This window comes from Lissotriton vulgaris, chromosome 4_1, assembly GCF_964263255.1.
Source record: "Lissotriton vulgaris chromosome 4_1, aLisVul1.2, whole genome shotgun sequence".
Classification (NCBI taxonomy): Eukaryota; Metazoa; Chordata; class Amphibia; order Caudata; family Salamandridae; genus Lissotriton; species Lissotriton vulgaris.
In genome coordinates this window covers 1,641,064,637-1,641,076,116 of record NC_141691.1, presented here as the reverse complement: position 1 = coordinate 1,641,076,116, position 11,480 = coordinate 1,641,064,637, and the positions used below count along the sequence as shown (strand labels likewise).

General features: G+C 47.9%; 1 protein-coding gene across 1 annotated transcript in view; it reads right to left on the bottom strand.

Moving 5' to 3' along the window:
- Nucleotides 1-11,480, bottom strand: part of LOC147724345 (uncharacterized) — a 2,209,372-nt gene that overhangs the window by 1,110,851 nt on the left and 1,087,041 nt on the right. The window contains exon 24 of the mRNA XM_086966996.1: nt 1,687-1,854. Within this exon, the coding sequence (XP_086823122.1) occupies nt 1,687-1,854 (168 nt within the window). The remainder of the gene's footprint in view (nt 1-1,686; nt 1,855-11,480) is intronic.

Below are 11,480 nucleotides of genomic sequence, written 5' to 3'. Positions count from 1 at the left end.
CCCACACACTGGCCAAAGCCACAGCTCAAAAAGCACTTGCCACGCCTCTGGGAAAGGGAAGCAGCTGTCAAAATCTGCCCTCACCCACCCCTAGTGCGGCGAAAGAGGGCGCTGCATCTGGAACTAAAAGGGGAAGAGAAAAGATGGAACCTATGCTCACTAAATACAGCAGTTTTCAAAGCCAAGAGATGCCCAGGGGACAAAACAAGACTACACCACCTGAAGGCAACTAACCTGGTCCATTAGTTTGCCAAAGGAAGATCAATAGCAAGAAATACTTACCAAAGACACAGAAACACTGCTGCCAACATGCAGCCTGAGGAAGAAGTCGCCTGTCATCAGATGGAGAAAGACAAAAAAGATATATATATATATTCCCCTGTGAAGTCATGGGTGGAGCAAAGAAAAAAATCTGCTGGTGTAACAAGGTAGATTCTTGCCTCCAGGGTGAGACTCACCGTCATAAAGAAAGGAGTGGGACAGGCTGGACAAATGCGGAAATAATTTGAAAATAAGTGGTATTAGGAGCTACACAGAAATATAAATAACAATAATGAATCTGTAATTACTTTAAAAAACATCATTCAAATTTTCAGACTAATTTTTCCATCACTAATTGTAATGAGAAAGCATCACTTATTGTAGTAAGTTACAGCAGTCGATTTGTGACATCACAATGATTCCTTGTAGAGACAGGAAATAGGACATACTTGCAACTGCTGTTTACACAATACAAAGTATAACCAGCTTTTTAGTCCTTTCTGCTGAACTATTTTTCCTCAGGTTTCACACTGATTAGCTAATAAGGCGTTATTCATGGCTTTGTGCATAATTTTGCACCAATCCATTAAAGTAATGGGGTGACCCAAAAAGGTACTGGACCTGGGTTTCTTGCGATATAGAAAAATGGTCCAAGACCTCTATTTTTTATAGTAGTTGAATTAATCAGTAACTTTTTTGAATCAAAAAATTTCAGGAGCATGTCAAGCTCTATTCAAATAAATGTTTCTCGTTCTTCATAACAACAAAATGCGAAAAAGGCAACAGCAAACCAAATATCCAACCTGGAGAATTATTTAATGTCCCAAGGTCAACATGTTAATCATTGCAAACATTGATTTGAATTATATAACAAACGTTTTCCTCTCCATGCACACAATTAAACAGTGGGCTAGGGGAGCATCTGCCTGCCGGAATGCTCCGGGTCTCCCAAATCATTTCAGTAGATGAAGTTGTCAATAGTAAACCTACTCACACTTGGATACTTTAGAGAGATTCTTCATCTAAAATTAATGGAAAGTGGCACTTCAGGCACTCGCAATATCACAGCTACTTTCAACTGAAGACAGGCAAATAACCCAGAAAAGTATGTCCAGAGATGGAAGAACTGGTCGCACCAACAATGGTGCTAAAAACTCCTCTACATATGAGTAAATTCACAGCAGTGTCAACACTATCTGCCAAAATTCTTGGGGAAAACTAGTGCTGACCTGCTGGCAGTGTGACCCCTCTCACCCCAGTCTAGCAAAGTATGTTACTTGTATCTTCTAAATGCATAGCCCTCGGAGAACAACAGGAATGAGATCATGCGGATGGTGTTGCCACCCCTAGCACTCCAGAGCCTGAAGGATTGGTTGGATCACATGTCACGCGCCTCACACATCACTGAACTCTGTTTGTGTTCACCATTTGTGCATCGCTCCTCTGCCTCATCCTCAGGTTCTCCACCTCTGCCTCGGTGTCTGCCGCCTGCTGCTTGAGCTGGACCAGCTGCCTCTGCTGCTCTTGGTGGCGGCTCTGCTCTTGCTGCAGCTCTTCCCGCAGGCTTCTCGTGAGCTCTTCGTACTGCAGCACCTGCACCGCACACAAATACTGCAATGTCACAAAACAAAGCCACAACTGCACACAGCACACACCAATGTACAGAACAGTAGCTAGGAGGTTTTGAGCGACACATAAGAACACTATTTAAAAGCCTTGGGAGAGAGATGAATGGCTTCATGTCTGGCAAGAAGATCATCAAAGGAAGCACCTCAGTTCATGTTTGAAAAATAATCAAAGCTTTCCCTTACCTTTTCCTGCTTTTTTAATGAAACGCATTATTCCTTGTTCCATCGCCTCCAGTAATAGGCGATGTATACGTCTAATTATTTCTTTCCTTCACCTGTGTGAGAATCAATAGCAGGAAGGATCCCAAATGACCACACGCGAGCCACCCTCTCCCCCCACCCCGAGTTTCTAATTAATGCAAATCACCTGACCTTTTCCTGACAACTCTGCAGATGGGTTCATCAGTTTGTCATTAAAATAATCACCAATCATGCTCCAAACGTACAGGAAACAATATTTTCAGGTTACTTTCTTGAGTGAATAACCAACAGAAAAGAGACAGATGTTTCTCAGCTGTTTGCACTGATAAAGCGAGGATAAGCTATCAAGATCTCACTATATACATAGTGCTGCACCCACAAAGGATACAAACAGAATTATGAAACAGGCTGGAGAGTGGAGAGGCAAGAGAGTCCAAAATCTTCACTGCACGGCCATCCATCAGAAGAGGCTGTGCCACAGCCATGCGTTAAGTGCAAAAGCACTGCAGCCACATCGGCTCCATCACCCCTTGGCGGATGAGTGAATGCATGGCGGAGGTCTGAAGGTAAATTATGTGAGCACAGAATATGCCCTTTCTAATTTAAAAGCAATGTGCCATACACGGAGCTCCAAAATACCCTAAGTGTGCTCTGGTTGAATGGCACTATAATTGTACATTTAGAGGTTTATTTTCCTTAGGTCATTCCAAGTTGCTTCCTGTAACCACTACAGGTTAATATGCAACCTGTTACGGGAGAGAGGGTATACCCAAATAAGTCACTGGGACCTGAGTGTATTGCGGTACATGTAAGGAGGGGTCCCAGTACACAGTATATTTAAAAGCACGGTGAAGTACTTAATGCAAGAAACATAACTTAAACAAAAAGTCATACACTTAGAAGGAATACTGGTATTTAATCACAATGTGCCTGCGAGTTCAGTATATAACACAATGAATGCATCATTTAGTCAGAAAAAACATTTGTGCCCCAATAAGTGTGGGAAGGGAGGGGTGTGTGTGGAAATAAGTGCATAGGTTTGCGAAGGGTTGAAGGGTTAGTGCCAGTCGTGAGACCCTGATCAATAAACAATAAACGCTGGCTTCAACACAGAGCCAGATGCAGGAAAACAACAAATGTTCTTTGAGTTTAAGACAAAACCATGCTCCAAGCGCCTATGTGATAATCCTCTGGTTGTGGGGCAAGCTGGCAAGTGGGTAGGTTGTCGATGTTTTGACACCAAATGTAAGCTAGGTATCCATATAACCTTAAAGGGGGTCTTCATCAGGACTGGGGTAAGGTGGCGGGGCAAAGTTCTGCAAATTATTCATACACACCCCTCCCTTACCACACTTATTGGGGCACAAATGTTTTTTCTGACTAAATGATGCATTCTTTGTGTTATATACTGAACTCGCAGGCACATTGTGATTAAATAACATTGTTCCTTCTAAGTGTATGACTTTTTGTTTATGTTATGTTTCTTGCATTAAGTACTTCACCCTGTTTTTAAATATATTGTGTACTAGGACCCCTCCTTACATAATATGCAACCTGGCAGAGCCTGGACTATTGAAGCATCAGTTCCCTTCTGCAATGACATCCTCCACAACGCGGGATATGTTGGTAAGGCATTAACCTGAACTACAGATGTAAAATTAGTTTGCAGGTCAACATAATGCGTATGCTTCACTGTGTAAACATCCAAAGATATATCTTTGCTCTTTACATTACTTCTTACTTACATGGTTATTGGGTTCGAGGAAACTTACATACACCATATTATTCCTCAAGAAAGACTCATACTAGGCCATGTTGGTGCCATTCTTTGGTCTTTATTTTCGCAAAGACAAATGGGGTAATAAGCCATCCTGCTGGCTACAAAGAAAACATGACCATCTTCATATATATACAAGCTCATGAACCAAATTGGCTTGCCAAGTCACACATTTGGTAAACATATCAGACAACCTGTATCAGGCATCACTTCTTCTTACTCTTGTGACTTTCGCACACGATAAGGTGTCGTCACTCGAGGACAGAGACAAAATTCTATCCTTGGGTGCTAGTCTAACAGTGTCTCCCACCTTCCCTAGAGATACCAAACTATAAGTAGCAAGGCAAATAAGGTACATTTTAGCAGTTGTGAGGGACGTATTCCTTCGTTCATTCTCTAAGAATCCACTGAAAAGGGGAGGTGCCTAGAATCCTTAGTTGGGAAACCTGTCATTGGTACTTAGCTACAGGCCTATTCTGGATAAGGATCCACTTCTTGATAAAGGGACAGCTCCCCCCCATTCCCTTTCTCCCTCTCTGGGCCTGGGGCCTCTAACAAGTGGTGGACCGGAGTGCATCGCCTATCGCTGCCATGTAGGTTCCCTTGCAATTTGAGCTGGGATTCCCACCAACCCCTTTTCATAACCCTCAACTCCATAGATCTTAGAGGCAGAAGGGTACACAGGTGCCCCTGGGGATTTGGCCAATCTATTTCTCAATACCTGCCTAGATTTGGAGCTATTCCTTCTCCCTTTTCATTGCTGGGGTGTCCCTGCAAGCAATGCGCATGCAGATGCCGAACTACACTGAAAGAAAACTTTTAGGAATATCTTAAATTTCGTGCAACCAGTTACTCCCCTGCAGGCTCTCAACCAATCAAACAGCTGCAGGCTCCGTTATTTCTTGGCCCACTAGCTGTGTTCACTCTGAAGACAGCCCGAAGGTGCACTGCATTTCCCTACAATCAATTGCAGGAATGAGCCTTAGTCCCTATGCAATCTCCAAGTAAAAATACTCATACCCTATTTATGAGGTGCCTATACTGCTTTGGAAAGCCCTAATGTCTAAAGCAGTAGACTTCGAAGCTAGGGTACCAGGTTCGAGTCTCGGCAGGGACGCTCAACATCCTGTGATTCTGGCCAAATCACTTAGTCTCCCCTTGCCAAACAAAATTAATGTGTCCATCTGTAACTCAACTAGTGCTCCTGTAAAAGAGCTCAGATACCTTCGGGTCAAATTCACACTATGTAAAACAAAAAATATATATTTATATTAGAACTACGCCCGGGCAAAATTGCATATACGCCGGAGTTATCAGAGCAATTTTAGGATTCATGCATTACTATTGTGATACGAAATTACCAAAATTATGCGCTTACCCAAGCTTGAGTAGTTAAGAGTAATTTGGGGCAAAAATCCTAGCACAGGAACAATGAGCTAAGAAACAGTGAGCGGCTGCTGGCTATTGCTTTTATTGTCCTGCAGCATTTAGTGCTATTTTCTCAGCTCAAAATGAATCCTCTGGCCTCTTTTGGACACAAGGGTGCATTTTGGACTAAGAAAATAGAGCTAAATGATGGATTATGCTTCTCACATAATTATGAGTAAATACGCTAGAAAAAACAATGCCAGTTATGCACACCCCAAATTAGAACTCATCCATGTCTTGATGTATTGATGCAGACTCAATGCAGCCTCAATGCAACTCACAAGCTCAGAAACTGCATTTCTGGTACAGAAAATCAAAAAGCACATCTGCAAGCTCATTTTAGGGGTTGAATAATGTGAAAAGGTGAACGGTATAAATGAATAATATATGTGATGAATATATATTTTTATTTTGAAAATTTGCATTTTTCAGACAAAGATTAAATATCCACATTTTGGGGTCCATTCATAACATTTATTTTGAGTTCCTGGAAAAAAGTCCTGATGTAAGTATGCATACACTACCAAAACAACAAACATGTAATGTACCCGTGAAAGTGTGCAAAAGGATCGCACACTGTATAAAAGATGGTGGTGCGTGACACTTATAAAATCTAAATTGGCATGATAAAGTTGATGTCCGCAGACTCTGGGAAATACAATGCAAAATCCGTAACACCCAGGAAGTAACAACTATTTTAGTAATTCGCAAACAACTTGCCATACAATTCGTACAAACATCTGAGCCCCTAACTCAAACACAAATGCAGGACGTACGTAAAATTAGACTTTTTTCAGGGTATGCGAAGGAAAGTGCTCCTTGCTCGTTAAATGCAGTAAAAACAGCAAAAAAGAGATGAAATTCGGAATTTGCTTTAACTGAGCAGAGATAACATTTAGACATAATCTATGTTACTCACTGATGCCCACAACTGGAAAACTGTACAGGCATCACCCTTGCATTTTGATAGCTTACACATGTCTATTTTACATGGATAATTTATGAGTGATTCACTAGGACATACAAGCGAAATTTATGTTGTCGTAAATCATGCACAAGTATAACATAACTTACTGCATAGTTTACATTTCTTCATCTATGCTTCTGTGGTACGGCGCATTTGATTTTTGTCAATGAACAGTTTGTTTTGGATTTTTTTGAACAGCCAACATGCAAACAGCACAAAAACATTCCTGGATCGAGTATTTCTACAAAATCTCGGGGAACTGTTGTACAAACTAACATCACCTGTGGTGAAACATCATGTCTCGATTCAGCTAAGGGGGCAAACGCAGAGGTTCACAGTGAAACCTGATATGGGGATATTTGGATCTGGTTCTCAGTATTATGTCCACGCTCTAGCTGCACCAGCATCCTGTAAAAGAGGGGAGACAGACAGAGAGAACCTTGACCAACAAACCCGCCTCAGAGCTGCGTGCATTCAAGGCAAGGCAAGAGACTTCACACGACTTGAGAGACTGGTAATATGTCAATTACTGCCATGTAGGTACAAGGCCTTTTTTATCCAGGATTTAAGCTTCAACCCAGAGTCTTTTTTTTTTTTTTTTTTTCATTTTCAGGTTGCAAACACACAGAAATTAACACAATTACATGTTACAAACATCAGCGTAACACAACAACATTGTAATTTTTTTTAAAAGTTTACACAAATGAATATATATATATACGTATACTACTTTTTTTTTTCTTTTTTTTTTTAAGTCATTTCCTCTTGAATCCATTGTTGTACCGGAGCCCATATTTTCATCCCTACTTGTCTCTTCTTCCTTCCCTTAGTTGCATATATAGCTGATTCAAAATTAAGCTTTGCTAAAAAACGGGCTCTCCACATAGAGAACGATGGTGGAATTGAGTTAATCCATTCCTGAGTTGGGGCGTGGCTTGGACGCCGATCGGGATGGCGGCGTGAGCTCGCAGCTCCGCGCGGAATCCCGCTAATTCTCCTGTTTTCGGTACCCTGGGCGACCCGGAGGCGACGCACCTGCCCTCTGAAGTGTAAGGGGACAGCCGGGCACGATCGGCGAGTCACTGGGGGACTGCTGGCCCTGAGGAGATCGAGTTGAGGAGACGGCCGAGGTGTTGCCGAGAGTGAGAAGAAAATGGCGGCGATGAGGCCGGGCGGCCCCGGACTTTAGTTTTGAGCCGAGTTGTCGCTGACTGGCAGGAGATCCTGCAACAGATAGATCGGGGCACTAGGATCAACGGTGCTGTGCCCAAAGACCAGAGGACGTTGACCCGTCCCGCCCAGTCCTTGGGAACCCTCGCTGGCCGCCGCCCCGAGATCTCTCCTTCCCCCTCAGGCTTCCGAGGGGGTCGGCTGAACAGGGCTCGCCAAGCTGGTCATTGCTCCTGAGGGCATCGGCGGCGACACTGGACACTGCCCGGTGCCGGGGAGCCGGCACGGAACCACGAGCACAGACACTAGACGGGCACTTGGGCCTGTGACGCAGCACCCTGGAATGGCGGCGATCGGAGGGCCGATGGCCGAGGAGCGCGCTGTGGGGGACCCGGCGACATCAACTCGGATGGGCGAGATTCCTCCGCCGGAGTTGGACCAGGAGCAGCGTCTGAACCGACGTTTGGATGCCATACTGGATGCGATCACCTCGACCAAGGAGGCGCTGCATCAAGATATCGCCCAAGTGGCCACGGGCCTGGGGCTCCTACGAGCGGACCACGCGAAGCTGGCGGACAGGGTCAAGGACCATGACCAACTGTTGCTGGACCTGAAGCCGTCGGTGGTGACGGCGGAACACAGGATCACGGATATTTTGGCTCGGCTGGACTCGCTGGAACGGCGGGCGGAGGATGCCGAAGGCCGCAATAGACGGAACAACGTACGGGTCGTAGGCCTGCCGGAACGGATTGAGGGGGAAGATGCGGTGGCCTATATGGAGAACTGGTTCCGCACTGTGGTGGCGCCGGAGGGGCTTACTCCTTTCTTCACTCTGGAGCGAGCTCACCGGGTGCCTGCTCGCCCGCCGGGGCTTGGCCGCCCCCCCCGACCGATGGTGGTGCGGCTCCTCCACTACAAGGACCGGGATCTCCTCATCCAGCGGGCTAGGATGTCGGGCCCATATGAGGTGGAGAACAGTAAAGTCACAATTTTCCCGGACTACACCCAAGCGGTCCAGAAGAACAGGGCATCGTTCTTAGCGGTGAAGAAGGAGCTCCGGGAGGAGGGCATCCAATATTCCCTGCTCTACCCGGCCAAGCTGCGGATCATACTGGATGGCACTACGCACTTTTTTCAGACTCCGGACAAAGTTTGGCAATGGCTGGAGTCGTACAGAGCGGGGACGGACAGGTCGCATAAAAGTAGGCGAGATCAGCCTAAGCCGCCCCGGATTAGGCAATCGCAGCGCATCAGGTCCCGCACTAGGCGCCAGCGGGAGAAGCGAGAGGCTCAAATGGAGGCGGAGAAGAGGAATGCACTCGCAGCGACGGCGGCCATTACGGGGTCGCAACAGACTAGCGAACTGGCAGAATCGGACTCAGGCGGGGAAGGCAGCAGAACGGGAGAAGAACTCTCTGAGGCGGAAAGCTCGAAGGGGCCGATAGTGACCCCACAAACATCAGATGGAATATTTTGCGGCTGAGACTGTTTTGGGACTTGATCGAGACTTCATGGTAGGGTGGTATCCTGTTGGTGAAGAGCGGGTTGCTGGGTATGGGGGCTGAGTGCCTAGTGGGGGATGGAAGCGCGGGACGCGGGCTCCGCTAGCTGGGATCGGCGGTGACTCACCCCCCTTGGGCCCTTAAGGCCTGCTGTGGTGGAGACCACAGGGTAAGAGTGTGGGAAGTTGGTTCAAGGTTTGGATGGGGGCGGCCATTGGGTTTGTGTGCTCTGTCCTGGGGAGTGGGGTTTGGGGAGTTTTTCTGTTCCGGGTGTGTTTGGGGGGGGCAACTGCATTGGGGGGGTTATGAACCTTTATTACTTGAATCGGACTGTTCGATGTTGGAATGGGGACATTACCTAATTTGAAATGCCTGACGTGGAATGTCCGGGGGCTGCGTACTATAGTGAAACGTCACAAAGTTCATGCATACCTGGTGCGTAGGGGGGTTCAGATCGCTATGCTACAGGAGACTCATCTCACCAAAAAAGAGTGCGCTGCATTGCAAAAAAGATGGCGGGGCCTGGTAATTGGCACCACTTATTCAGCGTATGCCAGGGGGGTGTTGATCTGGGTGAGGGCGGGGATACCCTTCCAAGTGCTGAATCAAGTGGTGGACCCTGATGGCCGGTTCGTGGCGGTGGAGGGGAGGTTGTATGGAAGAGATGTGGTTCTCTGCTGTGTGTATGCGCCGAACACTGATCAAGCTCGATACTTTGATGGCCTCTCGGGGTCCTTGGCCTCTTTCTTGGCGGGCCCGATAGTGTTAGGGGGGGACTTTAATTCGATCACGGATGTGTCTCTGGATAGGTCCCATCCCCCCCTGGTGGACTCCCCGGTACGCAGGTTGGCCTTGCACAGGAAGGACTGGCAGGATAGATGGGGGTTGCTGGATGTTTGGCGGGAGCAGCACAGAAACGCCAGGGATTACTCCTTTTATTCTGCTCTCCACGATCTGCATGTCAGGATAGATTTGGTGCTCTGTGGAGGGTCCCTAGCCACCTTGATTTCTCATACGGAGTACCTGGCTAGGACCATCTCGGATCATAACCCCCTATTGGTGCACATACAGTGGCAGCGGGAGCGCTCAGCGATACCAACATGGCGGCTTCGGCCGGAGACGCTAGAGGATTCTGTGTTCAGAGACGCGGTCTGGCAAGGCATTGATAATTATTTCGGCGTGAATGAGGGCACGGCTACGAGTAGGTCCACGGAATGGGATGCAATGAAAGTGGTGGTGAGAGGGGTGTGTCTGGGTAGGTTTTCGAATGCTCGCACGACTGTGTTGAATGCGCTCACGAAAGCGGAGGCGACTTTGAGGGACTTGGAGCACCGCAGGCCGGCTAGGCCGGACTTGCAGACCCAGTTACTGGAAGCGAAGGAAGTGGTTGCCACCGAGACAGAACGTTTGAGGTGTTACGACTACAGGCAGTATATCGTCAGAGCACATGCGGAACGGGACAAGGTGGGCACACTCCTGGCCAGATTAGCTAACCCGGAACTTAGGGGCTGCCCGGTCCTCAGCATTAGTACTGCGCGGGGGGAGATGGTGCACACCCAGGCAGCGGTGTTGGAATGTTTCAGGGTGTACTATGAGGGTTTATACCAGAGCCAGCTGGAAGTGGAGGTTCAGGACATTGCGGACTACCTGGGGGAGAGGCAGCTACCGGTCCTGGACGAAGAGGACGCGAAGGAGCTGGGTGGCCCGATCACGCTCACTGAAATACGGGTGGCCATTAAACACATGGCCCGTAATAAAACACCCGGGGTGGACGGATTGCCAATTGAATTTTACCAACAATATGTCGATAGCTTGGCCCCCAGGCTTCTGGTGGTGTATACGGAAGCTTTTGAGGCCGGGGAACTGCCTGGGTCCATGCGAGAGGCCTTGGATATACCGCTCTTAAAGCCTGGCAGGGATGCGGCGGATGTACGGTCCTATCGCCCGCTGTCCATGTTGACGGTGGATTACAAGATTCTGAGCCGAATCCTAGCCACTAGACTGGCCCCACACATGACGGGCTTGGTGCACAGGGATCAGGCCGGGTTTATACCCACGAGGAGCACTGCGCTGAACATTCGCCGCTTGGTGGGAATAATGGACGCCATCTTGGACGGGGAAGGAGCTCCGGCGGTCCTGTCCGTGGACATCGAGAAGGCTTTTGATAGTTTAGAATGGTCTTTTCTGGATGGAGTGTTAGAGAGGTTTGGCATGGGAGAAGGGTTCCGCCGGTGGACGAAGGTCCTATATGCCTCGGCGACGGCGAGGGTGCGCTTGGGCGGTTTGGTGTCGGCGGCATACCCGGTGGGTAGGGGCACGCGACAGGGGTGATCCCTATCCCCCCTATTGTTTGCTCTGGCGATGGAACCTTTGGCGGTACATGCGAGATCGGGCGACAGGTACGCAGGGATAGCCAACGGTGAGCAGCGGCATTATATATCGTTATATGCGGATGACCTGCTCCTGTACCTCGACAATACGGCGCCGGCCCTGGACGGTGCGATGGACCTGCTGTCGGAGTTTGGCCAGCTATCGGGCCTCAAGGT